General features: G+C 41.1%; 1 protein-coding gene across 4 annotated transcripts in view; it reads right to left on the minus strand.

Moving 5' to 3' along the window:
* MTX2 (metaxin 2) overlaps positions 1-25692 on the minus strand; it is a 77151-nt gene that overhangs the window by 26400 nt on the left and 25059 nt on the right. For 2 of the 4 annotated variants that reach the window (XM_075608998.1, XM_075608996.1), the window contains 2 exons: positions 23296-23342; positions 4635-4716 (listed from right to left, as the gene is read on the minus strand). In XM_075608998.1, coding sequence (XP_075465113.1) covers positions 4635-4716; positions 23296-23342 — 129 coding nt within the window. The remainder of the gene's footprint in view (positions 1-4634; positions 4717-23295; positions 23343-25692) is intronic. The other 2 variants (XM_075609000.1, XM_075608997.1) reach the window with 1 other exon arrangement.

The following is a 25692-nucleotide window of genomic DNA, read 5'->3' on the forward strand; positions in this document are numbered from 1 at the left end:
GGTGTATTTTAGGCCCTAAACCATGGCTGATCAAAGCAAAAAGCAAAGTACTGTTACGCCAAAAAGGAATAGAAAATCTATAACTTTGGAGACCAAGCAAAACATAATAAAGCGCTCTGAGAAAGGAGAGACGAACACAGAAATTGGACGTTCCTTGGCTATACCTCGCACAACTATTGTGACAATAATCAAAGACAAGGCAAGAATCTTGGAACAGATCAAGGGCTCAGCACCTATGCAAGGTACAACAATAAGGCAACGTGTTGGGCATATTGCGGAAGTGGAAAAACTCCTCATCATATGGCTGGGAGATCAATCCCAGCGTCATGTGCCCATTAGTTTAGCCTTAATTCAGGCCAAGGCTTTGAGTCTGTATGAGGACATTAAGCAACAGTATGGAGAAGGGACCACTGAGGAAACGTTCACTGCAAGTAAGGGCTGGTTTATGCGGTTTAAAGAGAGGGCAAACTTGCATAACATTAAAGTGACCGGGGAAGCTGCTACTGCGGATGAGGAGGCAGCTAAAACCTTCCCTGTTACATTGGCCAAAATTATAGAGGACGGTGGCTATTGCGCACGTCAAGTGTTCAATGTTGATGAGACTGGGCTCTACTGGAAGAAAATGCCCAGTAGAAGCTACATTGCAAAAGAGGAAAAATCTATGCCTGTGTTAAAAGTTGCAAAGGACAGGCTGACTCTTCTGCTTGGATCAAATGCTGCAGGTGATTTCAAGCTAAAACCTTTGCTTGTTTATCATGCAGAAAACCCTAGGGCATTCAAGGGTTATGCAAAGAGCACACTTCCAGTGATTTGGAAGTCCAACCGTAAGGCATGGGTAAACAGGGAGCCTTTTTGAGGACTGGTTCCAGCATCAATTTATTCCAGCTGTGCAATTATATTGCATGAACCAGAACCTCGATTTCAAAGCATTGCTGCTCCTGGACAATGCTCCTGGCCATCCCGTGTACCTGGATGACCATCATCCAAACGTCATGGTGGTGTTCATGCCCCCCAACACCACCTCATTGATACAGCCGATGGACCAGGGGGTTATCGCTTCCTTCAAGGCCTACTATCTTAGGCGAACATTTGCCCAGGCCATCAGAGCAACCGATGTGGAAGGTGGTCCAACCTTAAAAGAATTTTGGAAGGGTTACAACATTCTCCATGCAGTGAGAAACATCGGAGAGGCATGGAATGAGGTGAAACAATCCAATTTAAATGGAGTTTGGCGTAATTTGTGCCCTGATTTTGTGTCTGATGTCCAAGGCCTTACAGAGACTGTTGCAGAAGTTACAGAAACTGTTGTGCAAATGGCCAGAGATCTCAACTTGGAGGTGGAAACCGAGGATATTGAGGAGTTGCTCGCCTCACATTCTAACGAGTTGAGCAATGAAGACCTCATGCAATTAGAAGAGCAAAAAATTGCTGAAGAGGAGGCCCATCAATCTGCTGATGTGGCACAGCCACAGCCACGTAAATCATTGTCAAGCAAAATGTTGGCTGCGGCATTCAAGCACATTGATAGCGCACTGGCCATATTTGAGGACAATGACCCTAACATTGAACGGAGTTCAACAGTCAGTCGTGGGGTGTCTAACCAAATCAGCTGCTATAGAGATATAGAGAGATCTACACGCAGAAAAGGAAAGGATCTGTCCAGACTACAATGAAGAGATTCTTCAAGAGGCCGAAACCTTCAACTCCACCTACATCACCTCCAAAAAGTCCGTTGTCTGTTGAAGATCCCCCCCCCCCCAATCATCTTCCTCCAATAATTGATGTGTTTTTTTTTTGCTCATGTACATTTCTGTACAGAATATAGCATAGTTTTATTTTACAGTTCTGGAATCAATAAATATAATGTTTCCATCATAATCTATGTGTGTACTGCATATCTTATTGCTTGAGTAACATTTTCTGTGTATTTTAGCATTAAAAATGCCTTCAGGAACGGAACGTTTGATTTAAACAGTGTTCCTATGGGAAAACGGGTTTCGCTTTACGACACTTCTCTATCCGACGCCATTTTGAGTAACGCATTGCGTCGGATAACCGAGGACCGCCTGTACTTCACTCTTACAACGAGAATTGGATAGATCTTCTCATTAGATACAGTTGCACCCCACAGTCTCAATGAATACTTATAATTTAATGGTTTTCCAACATGATTTCCTGTTATCCAACAAATCTCGAGTCATATCACCAAAGCCTTGAATATGTGTTGATTATTGTTCCACTGGATACTACAATGTGGATTACCCATTTATTGGATATTACAATTCACAATGGGGTCCTCTGTTCCCGTTGGAGCGTCGGAGTGAGGCGACTTACAGGGATATACCCTAACCCCTCCACATTCATGCATAGGTGCCTCCGCCGGGCATCCCAGTGGTGGAGCCATGGTTCATGTTTGGGGGGTTGGGTAACCTGTGGGTTTTTGGTGCTCTTGTATCCCTCCTTAAGACTGACACCAGATCAGAAAGCATATTGCAATATGCATAGCAGGATTACCTATGAAACATATGCACAGATATAATAATTACCTAGTTCTCCAACCTGAAATAAGGGGACTCGTGGATGTATAGTACTGTTTGAGACACGGTTATATGGACCCTTTATATGCCTATTTTTGGTTATAATATGGCTAGTTCTTGACCCTTCATTTGCATTGCTGAAGGACTGTTGCTGAGCACCCATATGTATGATATTGGGGTTTACAAATTGCCATCATCTGGAGAGTGCGCTTGTGTGGGTTCGCAGACCTTTATTTGACTATTTGGGCCAGTCAGCTTCTCTGTATACCATGGAGGAGAGGGGGGGGAATGTTCCTATATTTTGCTGTTGCTTGGAGCCATGCTCATCATGTGTGTATCAGTATATCTAAGCATTACTGTGTCATTACCTTTATGCCTTTTATGTCCCGCTCAGAGTATGGCATGCAGTAACATCATTACCCCTCCCCCCGGTTTACTCTCTCCCCCCCCCTCCCGATTTACCCTCTCCCCCCCCCTCCCGATTTACCTGTGTGTGTATATAGAGTTCTCCATAGTGCATGTATTTCTTCTGATGCATTAATTTTGTTGTATACCTTAATAAATGTTTTCAGCAATCTGATACTCAGAGACATGCATTTACTACAAACATGTATGTTTATGATTCTTTGAGTTCTCTAGCATAGCGCACTTACGCTTGCTTCGTGAATTTTAGCCGACACCAATATTTTATTTTTAGAGTTGTATTCATTCACAATTTTATTTTCAATTTTACATGCTTGGTTCTGTCGTCAGGCTTCCGGGGGAGCTCTCCCTCCCCCATATTGTTTGGATGGATTTCCTAGCAACAGCATAGGTGAGCGGCAGCTGTCTTGAAAAAGGTTCCTTGGATCAGAGGTGCTCAACTCCAGTCCTCAAGATCCCCCCCCCCCCCCCAACAGGTCAAGTTTTCTGGATATCCCAGCTACAAAGGTGGCTCAATCAATGACTGAGCCACCTGTGCTGAAGCAGGAATATCCTAAAAAACAGTCCTGTTGGGGGGTAATCAAGGACTGGAGTTGACCACCCCTGTCTTGGAAGAACCGAAACATTGACCAATCTTTTTCGCATTATTTACAAGACCTTCTGGTGCTGTTTGTACACAGACTGTTACCACTTTACAGTGGAGTTTCTTTTTTGTGACATATAGATAGATATTAAGATTTGCTTATATGGCTATTAAATTTGCATATCTCATAAATTAAAAAAAAAAAAAACAACACAGAATTGCTGTATAAAAGAAGCCAACTCAGACAGTTCAGACACACGACAACTGTTTGAATAGGTCAACATGTCTTTTTGAGCGATATTACCATTTACCACTTGAAATTTAAATTTTTGCACCAATCGGCCCAAATCTATCCTACTTTACTTATCTGTACTGAACACAAAATAGGACAGTAAGATCTTTTGAAGGCACATTCCGGTGCCTGTCCTGGTCTACTGAGCAGTGTACACCAATTGCAGAAACACAACAACATATTTAAATGTTTTAAGAGTGCTAAGCTATATTTCCATACAATGCCAGCTATCTAAAACGGAGGAGCAGCTCAGCCAAACGCATCCTGTTTGGGGTTAGAATCAGCTGTCAAGTTGTTCCATTCAAATTTTATTTCCTGCAACCCACAAATCTCACTCAATTTCGTGCTTAGACTTGTACAGATGTAGAAAGGGTTAATACATACACTACTGTTCTGCGACACAATGTTAACCGACTGAGGATATTTTCAATTTGCTGCATTTATATTAGAATCAATTGAGGTATTAGTTATAGAAGGTGACTTTCACAGTCCTTCACACAACATGCCAGTGGCCGCAGGGTTTTCAAACACAGGAGCTCCTAACTGTGACTTATACATTCTTACAGTGCAAACACAATACCTTCCCTTTCCCACAAGCAGAAAGAAATATGCACTTACTGATGAAAATAATATGTCCATATGTATCATTTTTATAGCCTTTTCAGGCAGCAAGCATTACAAATTGGGGGAACAAATATAAACATGTAGAGTAATGCTGCTATATTTATGGTTTGGAAGCTCAGGTGATGTTGCAATGGAATCCGAACAGGATTTCAAGCACAGAAACTTCAATGCATACCATGCTTACCAGATGGAGACATATATTCAGCATTTGCCCTACACGCCACCTGGACTGGCAGACTGCACATTTGTAAAAAGGCCTGAAAGACATGGAAAACAGAAATAAAGCATTTGTTAGCTGATGGCAAAAAACGATATCAAAAGACAATATGTAGCGGCTCATTAAACATGTTTACTAAGATACCACGCTCATTCTAATTTGTACCATAAGCACAAAATATAAACAGTCACATAAAGCCACGTTCTGCAGATAAACAGACAAGTTTACACGGCTGCATTCCAGATAAATAGGACTACAAATACATAATCCGTTATTATTACAGATCTGTTAGAAAATTATGTTCCTATGAGAATGGGAGAATGCAGAATGTGTTGCAAGGTGGAACTTTTGTCGTTCCAACAAATATATATTGAACAAAAATGGGACGACGGACTGGTACCGAGACAGACAGATAATTCAAACATTTGGAAAAAGAAGCACCTCGAATAAAAATTGTATTTAGATATAACCCCATATCTTAAGACCAGTCTGAAAAGTCACCTTTGCATTGGAATATTTCCATAATGTTGTAATGTGATTACACAACCCAGTTACCTTCTTGGCCTTGGCCTATAAAATGTGCATTCCACATATTCCTATTGTTCCTTTATTCTCCATATGCTCTTTTGGGCAGGGACTCCTTTTCCCCAATCGGCACCGTCACAGTTTAATATCTAACCACCTAAGAAACGATCTTTGCATGTGTGTAAACTGCAGATTCAATCCCCTGCATATGAATTTTTTGTACAGGATAAGATGCTTTAAACAAAAGAGCAGCAAATGCATTGAACAGCTTTCGAACAAAAAAGGTGGAGACAATTACAATCAATATTACCTGGGATAGATAGATAAAAGGTAACCTTACAGGTGTAGAGAGTATGGAATAAAAAGTCTTAGACCTACTGTAAGAGAGTCAATGATTTTGTAGGAAGGCGGGGAAGGAAAGCAGACTACATACAGTATGTAGGCCAAATGGCCATTATCTGGAGCATTTCTTCACGTCTATGTAAAGATGACAGTACAAAGCAGTTCTTGGAGAGACAACTGTACCAAATGTGTATGTCTGTTGCTGCTTAGCCTTGTAATCTAAAAACCTCACTGTGGATTATATGATTTTTAAACACACTTTCTAATTAAACCTTTCCTCTCTTCTCCCCAGCGTCAATACAATGATTAATGGAAAATGAATATGTGGACAATAAATTAACTTATTCCAAGTCTAGTCTATGCCTAGAATATTTTACATGTATCATATGCGGTTTCATTGTTGGTCCAGGAGACACAGTGTCTGCATTGCAGTAGGGTCTGTGCAGATGATCTAGTAATCACACAATGGATAATACTGTAGATTCAGACAACACAGAAATTACATAACTCTGGTTGTGTGTGGCAAAAAGGAAGTGGAGTGAAAGAAAGCTAGAGTCATGAGAATATATGTAAAGACCCAGCCCCAATGTTGCAACTGGTTTGAAAGTCATTAGCCATTTACACACACATTGTATGTTTCATAGCATCGCAAACAAAAGCTTAACTGCAGAAAGTACAATAAACAAATATCACAGAATGTACAGTATATGATTTCATTACAGATTAGTAATTGGCTCATACCTACTAGAGGGAAAATGTCGACAGCTATTAAAGTGATTAGAATACAGCTGTAAAGCAGTTTCAGGAAAATCTCAATACAAAAGGATCTGCAACAACCTTTTTTACATTTACGTATCTCCAAAATGGTATTTTATAAAATAATTTCACAAGAATGCGTGTCATGGGGATTAAAGGGTGAGGACTTGCTTCTTGTAAGAGATGAGGCGGCTTTAAAATGGTTTGGCAAAACGAAAACACTATAAAAACACTATCCAGATAGTTGATTCGGGGGCGGGGTGGGGGTTTGAAACGGAAATGAAAAGAAATACGTGGTGAACAAATTAATAAGAATTAATTCAAGAAAAAGAGGAAAAGTTAGAAACGGAATAAAAATGGCAGGAGGGAGCAAGAATCTGGGACAGAAAAAAACATACGTAATTTTTTAAAACGCATTGTGATTTTGATTCAAGGATAGAAAATGACTTTATATGTATATTTATTTATTTATCGGCTTGTATATGTAACGTGTGTGTAACGAAAGCCCTGTGTTTAAAGGAACAGAGTTTCAGCATCCTATAGGTCAGGGGTGCGCAAACTGGAAGGCGCAAGATTTTCCTGGGAGGGCGCGGCAGTTGCAGAGGCCCCACGCGCTTCCCCCAAGGCATTTAAATTAAATGCCGGGGGATCGCGAGGCCTCTGCAACATACCTGGTCTTCGGCACCGCATCGCCATGGCAACACAGCGTCATTTGACACCGAAGACCAGGTAAGGCGGGGGGGGGGGGGGGGTCGAGCAGCAGAGGGGCAAGTTTGCGCACCCCTGCTATAGGCGATTATGAAATTATTACAAATGGAGCTGGATACATTATCTTCTTCCACATTTTAATTTTTATATTTTATTATTATTGTAGTTTAAATATTCATTAATATGTTTTTGCTCAAGGTTCCAGCACCTTTTGCTCTACAAAATTATACACACAGACACACTTAAGAGCTTTCTTTTATTCGGACAATAGGCAAGATAGACATGAATGATAATCCAATGCAAATAAGACATTAACGTGCAAGGATCTTTATATTGGTTCCAGTGTTACCATGTCTATTTATTGACATAAGACAAAACATAAAGAGAATATAAGAACAACACACAACAGGGAAAGGAAACAGAATGTGTGGAGGAGAAAAAAAAAAAGGAATAAGAAGCGAATAGAAGATGAGTGAAAGAGTTAAAGATGGAGAAACAGAAAGGAGATGGGGAAGGGAACTTGATGTTTATTTTATTTTGTAATAATATTCGTTTATTAGCCCTTAGGTCATAGGTATGAAAAACATTCTGGTCTGACTTTCACACGCTACCTGCCGCCAAGAATAGTTCTTGCCACTCATTTTAACTGCTCCTCTGCTGCACGGGTCGGCAAATACAGGAGGCTGTTTAATTTATGCCTAGTATCAATGAAGAGAGTCCTACACCCTGCTATAAAACTGTTGTTCTGAAGAGTATTCTTCAGGGAATGTGGTTATCCAGGGAAGCCATATTTTTATGAATCTGGACATAGTATTATTTAGAATTGCTGTCAGCTTTTCCATCTCACCTTGTCCTTAAAAACTTGAAGTGGGGGAGGCCCCATTTGCTTCCACTGAAGAGCAATAGCCTGCGTGCTGCTGTCAACAACTGATCAATTAACTTATTTATTCTACGGGGGATGCATGGGATAGGCTTAACAAGTATTACTACCAGGGGTTCCTTTGGGACATCAATCTTAACCACCTGCTTAATCTGATCTCTTATCTTATCCCAGAAATATGCAATCAGTGGACATGTCCAAAAAATTCTTTATAAAATATTTTACCAGGAAAAAAAAAAATACATGGATTACCTCACGTTTTCAATTATGTCCCTTGCACAAAAATAATGTTGATAACATTACAAGTCACAGATACAAACATGTTTAAAGTAGGAAACAGATGAAGTCGTGAAATAACAGACAAGAGGCGGATTTGAAAGACTCCGGTAAATTGTTCCAGAAGTGCGGTGTTCGTAAGAGAAGGAAGAGTGACCAGATTCTTTATTGAAGCATAAGCAGGTTTCTGGGAGTGGATCTAAGGAGATAAGTGCTGTGTACAGTAGGGATGAGAAGTCTGCTCAGATAATTGGGCAACTTGTCTAGAAAGTATTTGAAGGCAAGACAAGAAAGATGTATGTTGCGCCTGGACTCAAGAGATAGCCAACCTAGTCCAATTAACAGATCACAATGGTGGGTGTTGAAGTTAGATACAGTACTAAGACAAAACAGTACATAGAGTTGTAAAGAATGTCAAGTTTGCAGAGGTGAATTTGGCGTGCTGAACCACACACTGTAACCCCATAATCAATAATTGGCTGTAGTATCTGCTGTACAATGCATTTTCAGACCAATGGGTTTGGGCAGGATTTATTTCTATAAAGTACACCCAGTTTCAAATATATTATGGATCTATTTCTAAACTGGATTTGGATTTATCAATATGCAAACCAAATGTTAGATGGGAGCCTAGGCACATACTCAAGTATTTAAAGCTAATAACTGATACAAGATTGGTGTTCAAGCTGGTTCTGATCAGTAGCTCTGCCGTGGGAAGCTTTATAAATGTAGTCTTAGTCCCAAGTACCATAGTTACTGTTTCGTCAGTGTTTAAAAACAGTTTGTTTTGAGTGATCTAGTCTTCAACCTTTTGAAAAATTAGATTGTTATTTCAAGGTCGGAGGCGATGGGACTGCGTGCATATAGAATAGTATCATCAGCATAAATGCAGGCAGTAAATATGCATGTACTTATATAATCTAGGATAGACTGCCACTTTACAGACTAGAACATGGTATTTTAAATTCCAGTCGAGTTAATATACCTGTATGACTGTTGAAATATTTCTGACAGAAAAGTAAAAATTAAATATCTGAAAACAGCCCAGGGGGATTCTGTTTAACATATTTCTAATATCTTTGCCATTATAAGTTCAAACGCCTAACGCCAAAAAGCACACCAATAGCTGCTTAATAAATTATGTGGTTAGGATGAAAAGGGGATTATAATGACATCAGGCAAAGTAAAAATAATAAATAACATAATTCACATAGTAAGGAAAAATGGAATTATAAATTACATGTAAATAAAATTTAACTGTTTTAGAACTTTAAAACCACATCATTAAAGCTAAATAACCATCTACTTATATGCAAGGTTAGCTATTCTTTCGTTTTTTTATTCCTGCTCTAAAGTTTCAAAAACATACCATTAGGTATGGACTAACTAAGGATATTCTTAGATCTTTATATTAAAAAGGTGTGGTAGGTTAAAAAACAAAACAAAGTGACAACCCTCCACCGTACAGTGGTTGTAGACCCGTATAAGACATGCAAACATACCAAGTGGTATTTTTCTTTAGTATTTCTTGATCAAAGTCACGGGCATGTTTTATCACGTACATTGAGATACACTGTCCATGTTAATTTGGGGTGTATAGCAAGGTGTGTGGGGTTGGGGTCTCACAACTTGGTGACTCTTCTGTCCATTTAACTTCCATGCCCTTGACCTGGGTCCCATGAATCATTTGGTGTCTGGACTGACCTTGTGGAAGTTATTTCTCACTACATCATCATCAAAACCGTCCCCTTAAGTAAAAACTTCCATTCACAAGCTTCCTGTTGTTTCCCTACTGAGAAGATAAAGTTTGTTTACATACCTATATCCGACACAGATAGAGTTACATAAAGACTAGAATTAATCATGTGCCAAGGTAACACACACAACTTCGAGTCTTTACCAAGTCTGTTACTTTTTGCACGGAAAAAAGAACAAAACTATTACATAATATCCAAATGTATATTAAAAATTTCTAATTTGATTGTGGGCAATTGTTACAAAGTTATAGGCACAGTGCTACTTAGGATCAACGGGTTAAACAATTCTGAAAGGCAGAAAACAGAATTTTTGGAAGTCTGAAATTCTCACTAGAGACTGAAAGGAGCTGGATACATCAGTTTACTCATTTACTTTCCCTCGGTGATTAGGTAAGAATTATCCAAAGCCTCCACCAACCAAATTATCAACTAGGTAAAGCAGGGGACTTCAAAGACATGCATAAGGGGAATAGTATTGAATACATTAATCAGGAAAACGAATACAAGAGACATGGGCTTATACTTACTAAGTAGTGTTAAGTCCTAAGGCATCTTGGGCCATATTTGCTATGCGGTGTTATGCTACAAGACAACTAGCACATTCGCTTGAATGGGATTTACGATGCCTTCCAGTGCCAGGAAGTGGCATAGCATAGTTTAGTAAATATAGGCCCTTTTGCCTCATTGATTAGACCATAAGACTCCTTAAAGCAGTAACACTTCCAAGATGTGACCTGTAACATGAAGCCTCAGTGAAGTCCCTGTAATGTTTGCTCTTTTATCAACTCGATTTGAATGATCAGTTAGCTTTTGCTTGAAATAAAGGAGTAGATAAACTGCTTTGAAGATTCTCATCTGTTTACCAATGGTATGCATTAAGTACCTCAAGTGTGAAAGAATATAAAGACTATCTTAGCTTTATTTACCTAAACGTAGCACAGGAATGTATACGATTTTTTAATTAGGTCAAGTTGTGTGTTTACACGATGATTCTCCCCTTTGCTACAGTGCGGTGGGGATAAATAAAGCAGGAGCTTGTCTCTCATTAACATCTTCTTTACTAATATAATGTTTACCCTATGATTAAAATGTGCGTAATAGCTGTTAAAATATTGGTTATAAAACGTAAGTCCATCATTTCAAGCTCAATATTGCTATTACAGAATCATATAAGAGGACAGAATTTTAATGCTGCCGTGACGAATTCAGATTTTTAAAGCGGTTCCTACATAATTTAATATCATACCATATGATGTACTGTATTTTTTTTAGTTTATTTATATAGTACCAACAATGAACACAGCATATTCCAAATCAAACAGAATAGAGAGCACTAAACAAAATCAAAACAATAGGAACATGAATCGTTGCCTTGTAGAGTTTACAATCCAAGTGGCAGGTTCGTAGATTTACAGAGACACTAGGGGAAGGAGCAAGAACAGTATATATTTATACAAAAACAGAAAACTACTGTTCTATATTGAAATGTGTGCGGACAATGAAATAAGATCTATTTAAAAACACACCTGTTTAACGAAGCATATGGATAGCTATGATAGCTAGCTGATACTATACAGATGCAGCGGCCGTTATTCAAACACTTCACGCGTTGCATACCTCGGAATACCCAGGTCATGGCGCGTGATTTCTTCCAACCGTACCGCGTGTTGACCCGTTGTTATCGAGTACAGAAAATGGCTTTTAGTGTTCTGGTTTTTAAAACACCTGAAATCGACACAGTAGCACAGTACTGTACACTTTACAATTCATTCATTTCTGCCACGGATACGCAAAGAATTGCACCCAAAGAAATCATAATCCATGAAATTCAAACAAATCAACCGCGGTAAACACAGGCACGAATGCCATGTGAAATACAGCAGAGCACACGAAAACGGCTCTGTGAAATGTTCGAATAACGTCCGCTGCATCTCACATGCACCGATCCCTGGCAGACGCACTTACCAGAACACCCTCCTACTGTCTCTGTAAATTCTCCCTAATTACCACTTGGACTGTAAGCTCTTTGGGACAGGGACTCCCTTTCCTATTGTTACTGTCATGTCTGAAGTGTTAATTCCCACGGTGGTATATTATTATGTCCCGTGTATTACTGCTGTGAAGCACTATGTACATAAATGGCACTATATAAATAAAGATATACATACATAAAAACTAAAACTATAGGCAATCTGCAAAAGTGGACTTGTTAACTGGGACCGGATCTTTATCTAAAGCATTATTAGTTATTCTGAGGAAGTATATTGACCATGTTTAGCAGCCAGCTACAAAGATGCATATGCAGACTTGATTACTGAGCATAAATACTGCTTGTTCAAGGAGGACGCCTGCATTGCATACATTATCCTTTATTCAATAAACTGACATGCTACTTTTGTCCAATTTTCTTGTCACAGCCCACTAAAATTATGACTGGTACCTCAGGGTGTATGGCAATCCTTCCTAGGGACATACAAGTTATTTTAATTATCAACTGAACAATCCGTTATACAGACATCAACACTCTTTCCATATTGAAAACAGCAATGAGGGGAACTCTGTGTAATGCTAAATGACCAATACAATATATGCCTGGGAATCACCAAGATCTATTAAATGTTATCCAGTTTGCTAGTCCCCACATTTTTGTTTTGTGCCCTGTTTAGGTTGTGGCTAAGGCCAGGTCCCAGCTGGCTACTGCAGCGCCCGCCAGGGACAAGAGCCGCCCCACAATGGGGCCGGCCCGCTGCGAGGGGGGGGCGCTCGCTGCACCGAGAGAAACTCCTGCTCAAGAAAATTGAGAGCAGGAGTCGTGATGGAGTTCTATGCCACGCCCCCCGGCGATTCAGCCAATGAGGGTGAACCTGCAGGGTGACGTCACGGCTGTGTCCCTCCCCCCCTCCCTCCCTCTTTCCCCCTGCAGCTCTCTGCAGACCAGGGGACTCAACTGCATGCGCCGCCTGCCTCGCAGACGCGCGTGCAGCGCAGGCAGCGGGGCCGCATCCTTAAGGTTCTGGACTGTGAAGTGGAAGATGCTCCCTTTAGTGATTCCCAATACCAGCTTTTTGTGATTCCTGTCATGTTATGTTATGTCATGTTACCTCCCTGAGCCTTACCTACTAAAATGAAGTTGTGAGCAATTCAAGGACAAAACCCATTGGGGTGCATTCTTCACGATGCAATAGCATTATCAAGCATTAACAGCATTAAAGGGAATGACTTAACAGTAATGGTGATCATACTTTAGTGCCCAATAGGGTCTAGGGTCTGTACTGAAATACATTGAATATGTTCCTTTATTGTTCATACTGCAAAGCAATCAAGGTATTATTTCTGGTAACAGCAAGCCATAGTGCTAAAACCGCTGCTGCTTTCAATTGATATCTCCTCATATAATGATGCACTCAATCTATTTGATGGCAGGGTTTGAATATTCCCTTCTGGGAAAAACTCAAGGTGGGTTATTTGTTAAAAACTGAACAATGAGGACAAGGATGGGGCGGATACAACGGCAGTAAATATCACCCTAAACGTCGGACTACAATGTTTACAAGCAATGCCTCGATAAACTTAAAGAACGTCATACTTAATATACTTTTTTTTTTAAAGGCTTCCATTTCCTAGTCCTCAGCCTTTGACTGAGCTACCTGTGCTTGTGCAGGGATAACCTGAAAACCTGACCTGTTGGGAGTGGGGGGGCTTAAGGATTGGAGCCGAGAACCCCTGAATTAATTAAACCATCTGGTTTTAATTGTCATTATTAACCCCTACGTGGGCTTTTATTAATTAAAAATCACTGCTAATAGGTGTGCCTTTCTGCCTATTTTTTCTTCCCATCTGGTGCTGCGCCTCGACCTTGCTGATCTTTTCAGCAATTTTATTACAGTAGTCTAGTACGGTCAGGAAAATGTGCAATTTGGTTGTATTTGGGTAGTGTGTATTTTGAAGTTGACCTGATCAACAAAAGAACAGCATTGACAAATGATTAAACATTTACCGAAGCTGTAATGGAAATTTATTTTCCAACGTTGCAGATACAAACTATGCAGACATGAAGCTTGTCATATAGTTAGAATAATTGCTGCATCTATAGTTTACCACAAAAATGGCGCTTAATAAGATTTAGGTCGATTTTCAACAAAAAATACATTTTTTTTCATACCTGTGAATTGAATTTATAGGCAAGCCATATTAACTTTGGGAAACAATTTATTTTGCACCACAGCAGAACACTTCAGTAATGGTGTAATAGAATTGTTGCAGAATTTATAAAGGAGTAAATTCACTTGTAGCACAGGGGAGGTTTTGAAGATAAATGAAGATGCTATTCATTTAGCTGTAATCTCATCTCAGAACTGTATGAAAGATGGCGGCACTCACAAATTGCACCTGTGTAGCTGGGGATTTTCAGCATCTAGTGCAGAACCCTCTGCTGCATGATCCGTTAGGTTTATACAAGAACACCTAAAAAATGAAAGTACTTTCTATTTTAAGAAAAACGCTTTAGATTCATAAAATGGTAAACTCCCTCAAAAAAGTGATCGACAAAAACAGCATTATATTGCAGAAGTTGCGCGAGTGCTATAATTGAGTAACATTAGGTTGGTACAGTATTTCAATTGCAGGAAATACCTTTTTTTTTAATTAAAACAAACAGAATACGTCAAAAGCTGTTCGTCTATGTCTGAGGAACTGCTGGACTTAAAGAAGAAGAAACTGTTACTTCCGTTACATATTCAGTGAAGTCACTTCTCCATGTCAGCGGAGGCTCTGGGCTCCATTTAAAAGAATATACATATCAGTACTCTGTGACGTGGGAAATTAATTCAGTGGGAAATTAATTCAGCAGCAAATTAAAAAGGGGCCAATTGCTCTCAAAAGCTTTTATTAAAAATATATCCAGAACGTGGAACCTACAACTGAAGCCCTTACATACTTTACAACAAAAAAGTCCTGCTGAAAAAAGTTATACGGAAAGCATTGACGATATTCAAGCAGTGCTAAACTATAAGCAACAATTCAAGTAATTGGTCCGGAAAGTAAATTGTAGTGTAGCGCCACTTAGTAATGATGATCACAAATATAACCAGAGAGAAAATTCGGTATCTTTACAAAGTGAATAAAATGAAAAAACAAACAAGCAGATATAACAGGGATATAAAGTATAAAAATAATATTATTGTATATCTATTTATTTGGCGCCATAATGTACATAGCACTTCACAGTAGTAATACACGTGGTAATCAAATAAATAACAGATAATATAAATAACAATTGAGTACTACAGATTGCATACAGCATTTGTCGCCATGCGGCTTATGCCCGCTCACTCACTCGACAGGGGGTTGGGACAACTGTCCAGTGCCCATCAGCCTGGCCAGCCGGTGCTGGAACTGGTGTCCAGCTTTCGGGCCTCTGATGGCTGCCGGGCCTTCTCTCCTCCCCACTGGTGCACGTCGGAAGTTGGACCCAGAGAATCCCAACAAGGTAAGGTGAGTGAGAGTGTGTGTGGTGCTGGGGGGGTGGGGGAGTAATAACACAGTGGGAGAATGAGCAAGAGAGGGGAGACGACTTCTAGAGAGAGAGGAGGAGGGGAAGAGTGATATAGGTATGGAAGAAAGGAGAGGGAAGAAAAGTGAACGCATAGGTTATAGTGACTATTTCTTTGATTTTTTCCTGGTGCGGCCCAAGTCCTGCAGTCGGACTTAAGAATTGGCCCCCAAGCTATTCTGAGTTTGACGGGCCTGGCATACAGCATAAGTGCACACAATATTTGATCATTAGTCCGTCAATATTGACATGTATGGGTAAATAAGCTATTTCTATTGAATAGAATTGTCTTCACTAAGTCTGTTTTGTAAAGGTGTACCTCAGTAAATATTCTGACAAGCTGTGTAAGAAAGCATGGCAAACACTTTACAATAATGGAAATAAGTCATTTCAGTATTTATCCTTTTCCTGGCCTGAAGTGGTAAACACTGATGTCTCTTGAAACAGTGACGTTCCTGTGACAGCTGTCTGCTTTAGCACAAGTACATACAAAGTATGTGTATAAAATCTGTGATTTATCAATTGCCGCACATCATAAAACTTGCTCTGCACATTTTCTATAAAAAGTTGATTAAGCACATTATGTATATGTAATTAAATGTTCATTGGCTTATAATATTCCACCCCGACTCAAACCACCCATATTTATTTTAACATAATTAAAAGGAGTGATCCACCCCAATTAATCTCCCAAAAATTTTTTTATAGGACTGGAACCGGGAGTCCTTCAAAGTTGTGTTATTTGTTTTTTTTGTGGTAATAAATCAGTTCTGTAATATTAGATAATACTTACTACCTTGAATTTTAAAATAAACTCAATGTCATTCGTAATGAGTTTTAATATACTGAGCATCCTTTGATTTCTTTAGCAGGCTTTACCACACCTCACCAGAAGTGCAAGTAATTTGTAACACTTTCCTGTTTGTGTTAATTTGTTGCCAATATTCCCAGCAGCTTCAGCTGTAAACTGGAAGGGCTGGAGCACACACCGTGCAGCACGACGTACGCGCACGCGTTCGTCACGACCCCTGGCGGCCATTGGTAGTGTTCATTGTTGAAACTACCATTGGTTGCGAAGCACGGCGTCGTCGCTGCTGCTGTAGCCTTTCAAACCTGTGATTCCAGGCTGCAGCAGCGCGACGTCAGTTTCAGCAGCCAATCAATGTCCAGACGTTTTCATTGATTGGCTGCTGAAATTGGGACGGGGGACTGTGCGCAATAGGAGCTGGGGCAGAAAAAAAAGATTACTATTTGCTTTTACCCCCGGTCCCCGCTGCACATTATACACGACATGATTATCCTGTGACTGTTATTATTTGTCAGTGTCCTATGTCTCAGGCAATCACAGGCTGTCACACACAACTTTATTGCAGCTCCTTATTTTGGGGAGGGGGGGGAATCTCTGTTGCTTGAGATGCCGAGAGGGACCCTGGCTTCCTGCTCGCTCAGGGTAGGAGGCTGAGCGCGTCACGTGGGGGCGTAGTGTGTCAGATCATTCCGTCTGCTGGGGATGATCACACATCGCCTAGCAGACGGAGGTGCGTGCACGTGGCATCGCGAAGCCACAAGTGTGCTCCAGCCCTAACAATAGATAATGTTACCTTAGTAACATAAGAATACACAGTAGCTGCTGAGTTACACTGACTGAAGGATTGATTGAAACTGAAAGGCAGCCGTTTCGTGAACCCTTGGAAACAGGATTTTGCTAAACGATCACGAGAGAACCAATCGATCAGCAGCTTCGGTAATTAGTTTTCAATAAAGGTAATTAAATTCTGCATATATTAAAACAAAAAAATATATACAGTATATATTTTTTTTTGAGATGCCTCTTTAAAACATACATAAAATACAATTTGAAAACCCTTGTATTATCTATAACAAAATACTTATGATCGCTCATAGGACAAACTGGCGCTACTAGAATTGTCCTTAGCCAAACTATCCAGATATGAAGAGAGTGTAACAAAAAATGTTTAAACGTCAATAAAAACCTCTTGGTGCCAGTGTCCCATTTAAATGTCTCAAGAGCTTAAAGAGTCTCTATATCCCACTGCCCGTGTATATGGTGCTCAGCAACGGGGAGGATATATAGTGGTAGGGAGGAAAGACAGCAGTAGAACCGCAGTATCCCTGAACCAGGGACCCCCGCTAAGTCACTGCAGCCCTCCGCCACAACCTCTTACCCGGTGTCACCCACGATGTGGCAGTCCTCACCGCAGAGGCAGTCCTCACCGCAGAGGCTGGGGAACGTAGATCCAGGGGAGAACTCCCTCACTCGCTCGTTAGCTTGACTCGCCGGCGTCTCCGATCAATGATGACGTCAGGGGTCACCGGATCCGGAAGAGGAAACAGCGTGCTCCAGCCCAAGTGACGAAACGCGTCAGAGTTTTTCTCTGCAGCTGTTGTTTGCTATACATGCACGAATAAACCTATTTTTATTTCCAAGCGTGAGCAACATCATTTCCCTGGCGGCAGCAGTGACCGCCTTCTTACAAACCTCCTCTGCATTATCCTTGTATTATCTAGTCTGCCAATATTTCCTGTGTAACATGAAAGTTTAATCTCTGTATCCCCTATTTTAGGATTCCCCTTCTATCCAAAAGTCCTTTATTGCATTGGTCTTTGCTGAAGACTGTTCAATCCACCCACAAGACTATTTTCTCACTACGCCAAAGTGTATAAATTCCAGTTTATTTTTATTAAATGTTTATTTTCATTTGCAGCATCCAAATTATAATACTTTCAGAGTCTTTTCCAGATTTTATCTTGAATTTGGAGGATGTAAGAACATTTTGTGAGTGCTCAAAATGTAACAATTTTGCCCCGGAATATCGCAAAAATAGCAGTATTTAAAAGGGTCATGGTATTGGACCAAATTTTAGGGGATAAATTCTACATTCTCTGAAGCCATGTTCCGCACACATTCCCATTGAAGTCCACTCACTCAGTGACAATTTATTCCATTAGCAATACACGAAGATTAAAAATGGGTGACGTTTCCAACAATATAGACCTTTGTCAAGCTCCTAGGACCTTGACAAAGGACTATATTGTCCGAAACGTCACCCAGTTTTGATCTTTTTTTGTATTTTATTTCTAAAAAGGTTTTACCCGGAAGCAAGGCCGTGCGTAAAGTGCCCGCGACGGGCGACGCTGCCCAAAAACAAATACATTGCCGCCGCCGCATGCGCTTATAGTAAGCGCAAAGGCAGCAATGCGACGGAGCGACGTCGCGTCGCGGACTTTGGAAGCCGGGAATATTTGACTTTCAAGGGCTGTCGCCTCACGTGACCGCCCCTGAACAAATCAAAAGCCCGGAAGCCCGCGGCGCTGCCGCAAAGCGAAATATAACTTTTGCTAGCGGCGACGTCTCCCGTCCCGTTGCCGGTCGCGGGCACTATACGCACGGCCCAATACATTGAGTTACTTCTCGTTTTCAAGTATGTCCTGGGCACAGTTATGATAATACATGGTTACATTAAATGAACAGAGATTATACAGTCAATTCACAGATATTTCATGGACAGAGTTGGAAAATTGGGTACAGGGGATAAAAGGACTGGTGAATGAAATAGAGAAGCTTTAACATCACCAAACATCAGCGAACGGCACGAAACGGCTCACACTCTTTAGCTGCCCTTCGGCTGTCCACCTTTGAGGCGATGCAGATGTACATTGCGGGGTTCAGATTGAATGCTGCTGTGAATTCAAAGTCCTTTCTTTCCTGGCTCATTAACATTCCAGTGGAAAGGGTTGATGTTCCACATAGTACAAGCAAATGTTAACCCTTAGCACGCTGGTTCTGTGCAGAGGGGAGCCCCATCAGGCATGCGCCTTTGGAGCAACGCAGATGTACACTGAAGGGTTCAGTTTGAATGCAGCTGTGAATTCAATGTGAATATTGCTGGAGGAATTGTTATTTTTTACTGTCACTGAGCGAGTGTGGACTTTGTATCTATACATGTTCTCTGGAGCTGGATGATGCACCTGGCTCTTCCGTGTAGCTGGATGGTGCACCCGATAGGGAGCCAAGTATTACTCTATATACTTGTATATTATTTTAAGTGCTGCAGCCCCGCCAAGGCATAACCAATTGCAGGTACCTACTCTGAATATTTGTAATTATTGTCCCATGGACTGGTGAAAAATGTGAGCAAGCCCTGAAGGGGTTAAATAAAGCATTTGCTTTTGTGAGCAGGGCAATTAAAAGCTGGCTAAAGCAAGAATCATGCAGTAGTTACCTTAATACGTGGGAGCACAAATTCCCTGGTGTATACAGGGAATAGACAAACTATAGGATGTTTGTTACATGCCTGAGTGCTTTTATTTGATGAAATAATCCAACACATGTTAGGTTGAACAGAGTATCAATTTGGCTTTATCAACTCCCCCCCCCCCCCCCCATTTACTGAGAACATCTAGGCTATTACAATGGTTTTCAAGGAAGAGGTGAACGGTGCTATACAATTTTTCAGGAATCGCTTACGGGGATAGAACAGTATGAGAGGTTCCTCCATCTTAAAACTTTGAAAATGTATTAAAACCCGTGTTTTGTCTTCTTTATACTGTACCTTGGAGTCTACTGCTAAAGATAAGCCTGTATAGATTTGTATTCCACCCGGCTACACTATTAACTGATATCTTTTAGGATGCCTGTCATTGTTCAAATATCTTTATAGATCACAAATATGCACAATCAATGGTTTTAGATCTTTATTTAATGAACTTCATATACAAAAGAAAATAGTTTTCTGATATTTGAATCTGATATGTGCTAAAAAAAAATAAAAAAAATGCCCACAAATAACCATGGCTACTATCAGCTGTCAAAGAAAACTGTATTAAAGAAAAACATGCAGCTTCAATATACACAGTTTAATTTATCATTGACGTGACAGATAAGGTGGCAGTACAGGGAGTTTGGAGACACCAGAAAATGCAACATAAAATACATACACTTAGGCTACGGCCCCGGCGCTGCACGAGCACCTGCCAGGCTGGTGGTACATGCAGCTGTGATCCCCGGTCTGTGCAGAGCTGCAGGGGGAAAGACGGGGGCGTGGCAGGGGGCGGCCCATGACTTCACCCGCAGATTCGACCTCATTGGGTGAACTGCCGGGGGCGTGGCCAGCGCTTCGTCACCAGTTCTGAAGATAGTTTTACTGTCTTCAGAAAAATCTGGTCGTGCAACAAAGCGGCCAAGGCAGCAAGCGGGCCCGGCTCCATTCAGGGGTGTAAAGGAACTTCTCAAGGAGAGAAAGATGCGTCGCACAGCACAAAAATAGATGAAGGCTGATGTGGGATAAAAATAAGCTTTATTTGCACAAGGTGCAGGCGAGTCCTCTTTACGCGTTTCGGCCTGGAAGGCCTTTGTCAAAGGCCTTCCAGGCCGAAACGCGTAAAGAGGACTCGCCTGCACCTTGTGCAAATAAAGCTTATTTTTATCCCACATCAGCCTTCATCTATTTTTGTGCTGTGCGACGCATCTTTCTCTCCTTGAGAAGTTCCTTTACATTGCTGCATCAAGCGTCTGCACGCTGAGTTCCTGCTGGCTTGCGGTTTCCTTCACTGAGTCTGCCGTGACGTTATCAGCAAGTATCGTTCAGGCCGCCGGTCAGGTGACCGCCCTCCGCGTCTGCGGGTATTGGGTTGGCGGTGAAGAGCAAAGATCACAAGCAGAGACACCCTGACTTCAGCCAGGAGAAGCAGATATATTATACTGAGAAGACCCGCACAGGCTTCACTAACCACTACAAAGACTTACACGTGAGTGTCCCATATCCCAACCTCATAGTGCTCGCGGTGAGCCGGTTGGGGGGAATGATTATATGTGTCTTCATATTACACTAAGGTTGTGTATCGCCTGGTTCTAGAAGATTTACTTTATCTTGCACCAGCAGGACTATGCTATATTCTGAGCGCCTGGAGGGTTAATCGGATGATTCACCCGTTTGTATTCCATTCAGGGGTGGTTCTTGTCCCTGCAGTGCACGCCATAGCGCGCGCTGCTGCAGGCAATGGGGACCTAGCCTTACTGAAAAGCCAGAACAAATGATGCTTTGCAGTAGGTAACATTAAAAAAAAAAAAGTAGACAAGTTTAAAATAATAATAAAAAAAATAAAAAATGTAATTGCTGTGTGGCTATGTTTAAAATAAAAAAAATGTAAGAAAAAAAAACAAAAACAAAAATACACTTTAAATGGCAAAAAAAAATAAGGCAATAGGTCCATGCACCCAAAACAAATGTGTGGTCATTCAATGGTTGAAAAAGTATTTAATAATATATTCACAAATAAATCACATTTCATGTCTCTATACCAGTGATTCCCAACTTTTTTGTTTGGAGGAACCCATGAAGTATTTCGAAAAATCTCAGGGAACCCCTATCTGGCTGACACATATTAGGTTCGACAGGGGTCAGTCACAACATTTCACACCTCACGAGCCACCTCTATTTCCCATAATCTATCCATGTATTTCTCTCCCATCCGTCTCACTAACTCTCCCCCCTCCCGCCTCGCATGTATTTATCCTTTGCGTCTCACTCTTACTCCCTCTTTTCCTCACTCTCTCCCTGCCGCCTCCCTCCCCCCTACCTTCTGTCAATTACCCCACTCTCTCTCAATCCACCCTACAAAATACATGGGGGGGGCGGGGGTCTGTGGTCCGTAGGAGGAACCCCTGAGACTGCTTCAAGGAGCCCCAGGGTTCCACGGAACCCTGGTTGGGAATCACTGCTCTATACATACATCAAGTACAATTCCACGTTTCCCTTTTACTAGAGGTGAGCACATACAATTGTGAGTGCCTGCGAGATGGTCCTGGGTTCAGGCCAGGCCTTCCTGATTCTTGTGCACACCATCCCAAGTAACTTTATTACTACACCTCCATACTCGGAGGCAGTGGCGACCAGGTGTCAATGGTGTCTGGTAACTAACCATGTAGAGCAAAAATGAGTTAAGAGAAAACAGACACAGAACATAAATAACTTTATCATACATGTAATGTAACTCTTCCCCTTTGTTAACAATTTATGTTGTCAGGCCCGATTTCTCTATAACCTTTTGTCGGATCAAACTTGTATCAAAACACAATTGTAATATTGATAATTTTGTATGTGGCATTACAAAAATCTGCTTGACCCAAATAGTCTACTTCCTTGCTTTAAAAATACCCTAATATGGATTGCCTGCTGTATTCTCACTGCTGGCTCAGTTAAAAGATGACCTCAGAATAAAATGAACAGAGACTAAACTAAATAAGATAAGGCGCGTTGGGGAATAAGAGGCTAATGGGCTCCCCAGGAGTCCTTCATGATTGAAGACCATTAGGCCTAAAAGTTGACTGATTGAGTAAAAGTTGACAAAAAGACCACAGACAGTTCATTTTAAAAGAGTTCTCTACAAGAATAGCAAGGAAGATAGACAAGCAAAGCCATTATGCACCCTCATTCAAATAGTAGGAATGTGGGAGAGACCAGACACAATATATGGTTAAATGTTCTGGTATTAAAAATTCATGATATTAGATAGCAAGATATAATAAATAAACAATGCAGCACTATCTATCTTTAGAAATAATGTACGAGTCTTGAATGCAGAGACTTTCATTATCAGGCCAGGTCCAGGGAATAGCATCACCCCAGTAGATAACCTATGTAATATGAAGTCTTATTTGATTGTCTTAGTTGAGCTCATGAAAAATAGGAAGGTGGAAGGAGTTGGCTGAAAAAACTTACAGACAGGCTTCAGTAGGTCACAACTGCAGATTTCTTAACAAGGTAGTGCAGGGGAACTTTGATTTAAAGAATAAATCATTACCTGAACAGCAAGACAAGATGCATTGTCGGACAGCAAAATCTGTTCACCTAAGAAAAGGCAAAAACACAACAGCATTAACAACATAAATGGCTTCCTAGAAGAATGCATGAATGACCAACTCATAAATGTCCTGTTTTTTTTCAAAACAGCAATCCATGCTTCTCACTTTATTGGGGGGTAGGGGAGAGTTCTGTGCTGTTCAACCTACCGCTACAGACCCCCGGTATCTGCTAAACTAAATAACAAAACTCCCAAAGAAGACGTCAATATGGCTGCTGGGCCACCCTTTGCAAGTCAATACAAATATTGTTCCTTGGGTCACCAATAGAAGGCTGCAATGCCATCTACCAGTTCAGGGATGCCTTGTGGAAAAGCTACAAAGTAACTGGTACTACCAAGGATCTCAATCACTACAGATGCATGCGGAACATGTGCACAAGGCAAACAAGGCATGCAAAAGCACAATATTACTCTGACAATCTCCACCAGAATACATCAAACCCAGCTAACTGCTGGAAGGTTATCAACAATATATTCCAGCCTCCTAACCATCAACAACCAAGTAATATCACTATGGGGGATATTACTCTGACAAACCCCACTGACATTGCAAATGCATTCAATGATTACTTTGTGGGGTGTGCCACTAACTTATTAGCGAAACGCAGCCCAAACCACAAATCTGAATCTCATCCTGGGAGTACCCCTACAGTCCCACCCCCTCCCAACACTGCCCACAATTTTCAATTTGGCCCAGTACCTGAAGAGGAGATTATACAAGCGCTCCTCAAACTAAAACTAAGCAGCCAATGTGGACCCGACTTACTACAATCTAGGTTCCTACGACTTGGTGCCCCAGCCATTGCCAAACCAATTGCGTGCATAGTCAACTCTATCCTGTCTGTAGGCCATAACCCTAAGACCTGGAAAACTGCCAGAGTTGTCCCAATCTTCAAAAGTGGGGACAAAAACACTGTCTCATACTACAGGCCAATCTCACTTCTCCCAATTCTATCCAAAGTCAAGGAAAAATGTGTCCACTCCCAATTAAGCGATTTCTATACAAGACAAATTTCCCTAGCCAATTCCAATCTGGGTTTCGTCCCAAACACTCCACCTACCCTGCTAAAAGTTTGCAATGAAATCCAGTGTGGAATGGAACGGGGGCAACTCACTGGTGCAGTATTCCTAGATTTTGCAAAGGCTTTTGACACAGTTGATCGAGCTCTGGAATAGGGAAGCATGCTTTAAACTGGTTTCAGTCCTACCTATCAGGAAGATCCCAACATGTGTCCATCTCAGGCTCTAACTCCAACCATCTGGATATCACCTGTGGTGTCCCGCAGGGCTCTGTTCTGGGGCCCCTACTCTTCTCAGTGTTCATTAATGATCTTCCCACAGCTTGTAAGGAAGCCTCAATACACATGTATGCAGATGACACAATCCTATATGCACACAGCCATAGCCTCTCTGACCTTCAACACATACTTCAGTCTGACTTTTTGAGACTCGAAAACTGGATTTCCCAAAACAAACTGTTTTTAAACACTGACAAGACTGTAACAATGGTATTTGGGACCAAGACTAAATTTGTAAAGATTCCAGTGACTGAGCTCCTAATTAGAACCAACGCTTACACCACCCTAACACCTGTCACTAGTTTTAAATACCTGGGCTTATGGTTTGACTCCCACTTAACATTCGGGATGCACATTGATATCCTGACAACCAAGACCTATGCCAAACTAGGGGTACTTTACAGGAACAAATCCTCCCTAAGTCTCCTGGTCAGAAAGCGTATCGCACAGCAGATGCTAATGCCAATTATTGACTATGGAGACATAGTATATGGCTCGGCTCCTCAAACCCACCTTAGCAAACTTGACACCCTCTACAATTCAATTTGTCGTTTTGTTCTCCAATGCAACTACAACACACATCACTGCGAAATGCTCAAAGAACTAGATTGGTCAACACTAGAGTCTAGGCGCAAAGTTCACCTTTCCTGTCTTGCCTTTAAATTCTTCATGGGCAAGCTACCCAGCTACCTGAACAAGCTCCTCACCCCTACCACTTGCAGCACTTATCACCTGAGATCAGACTCCAAAAGACTATTCATGGTCCCAAGGCTCAACAAAGTATACGGACGTTCCTCCTTCTCCTTCCGTGCACCCCAAAACTGGAACAACCTACCAGAGACTCTCACATTCACCACCAGTTTAAGTTCTTTCAAATCTAAGGCTGTCTCACATTTTAACCTGGTCTGTAACTGTTTCATACGCTCATAATATATATTTTCTTTAACTGTGCACGCAATGTCTTGTATATAATGTATACCCTGTTCATTTATGTAACTGTACTTGTAACCATGTATTATTTGTTTTACTCTGTGCCCAG

Source organism: Ascaphus truei, chromosome 7 (genome assembly GCF_040206685.1).
Source record: "Ascaphus truei isolate aAscTru1 chromosome 7, aAscTru1.hap1, whole genome shotgun sequence".
Classification (NCBI taxonomy): domain Eukaryota; kingdom Metazoa; phylum Chordata; class Amphibia; order Anura; family Ascaphidae; genus Ascaphus; species Ascaphus truei.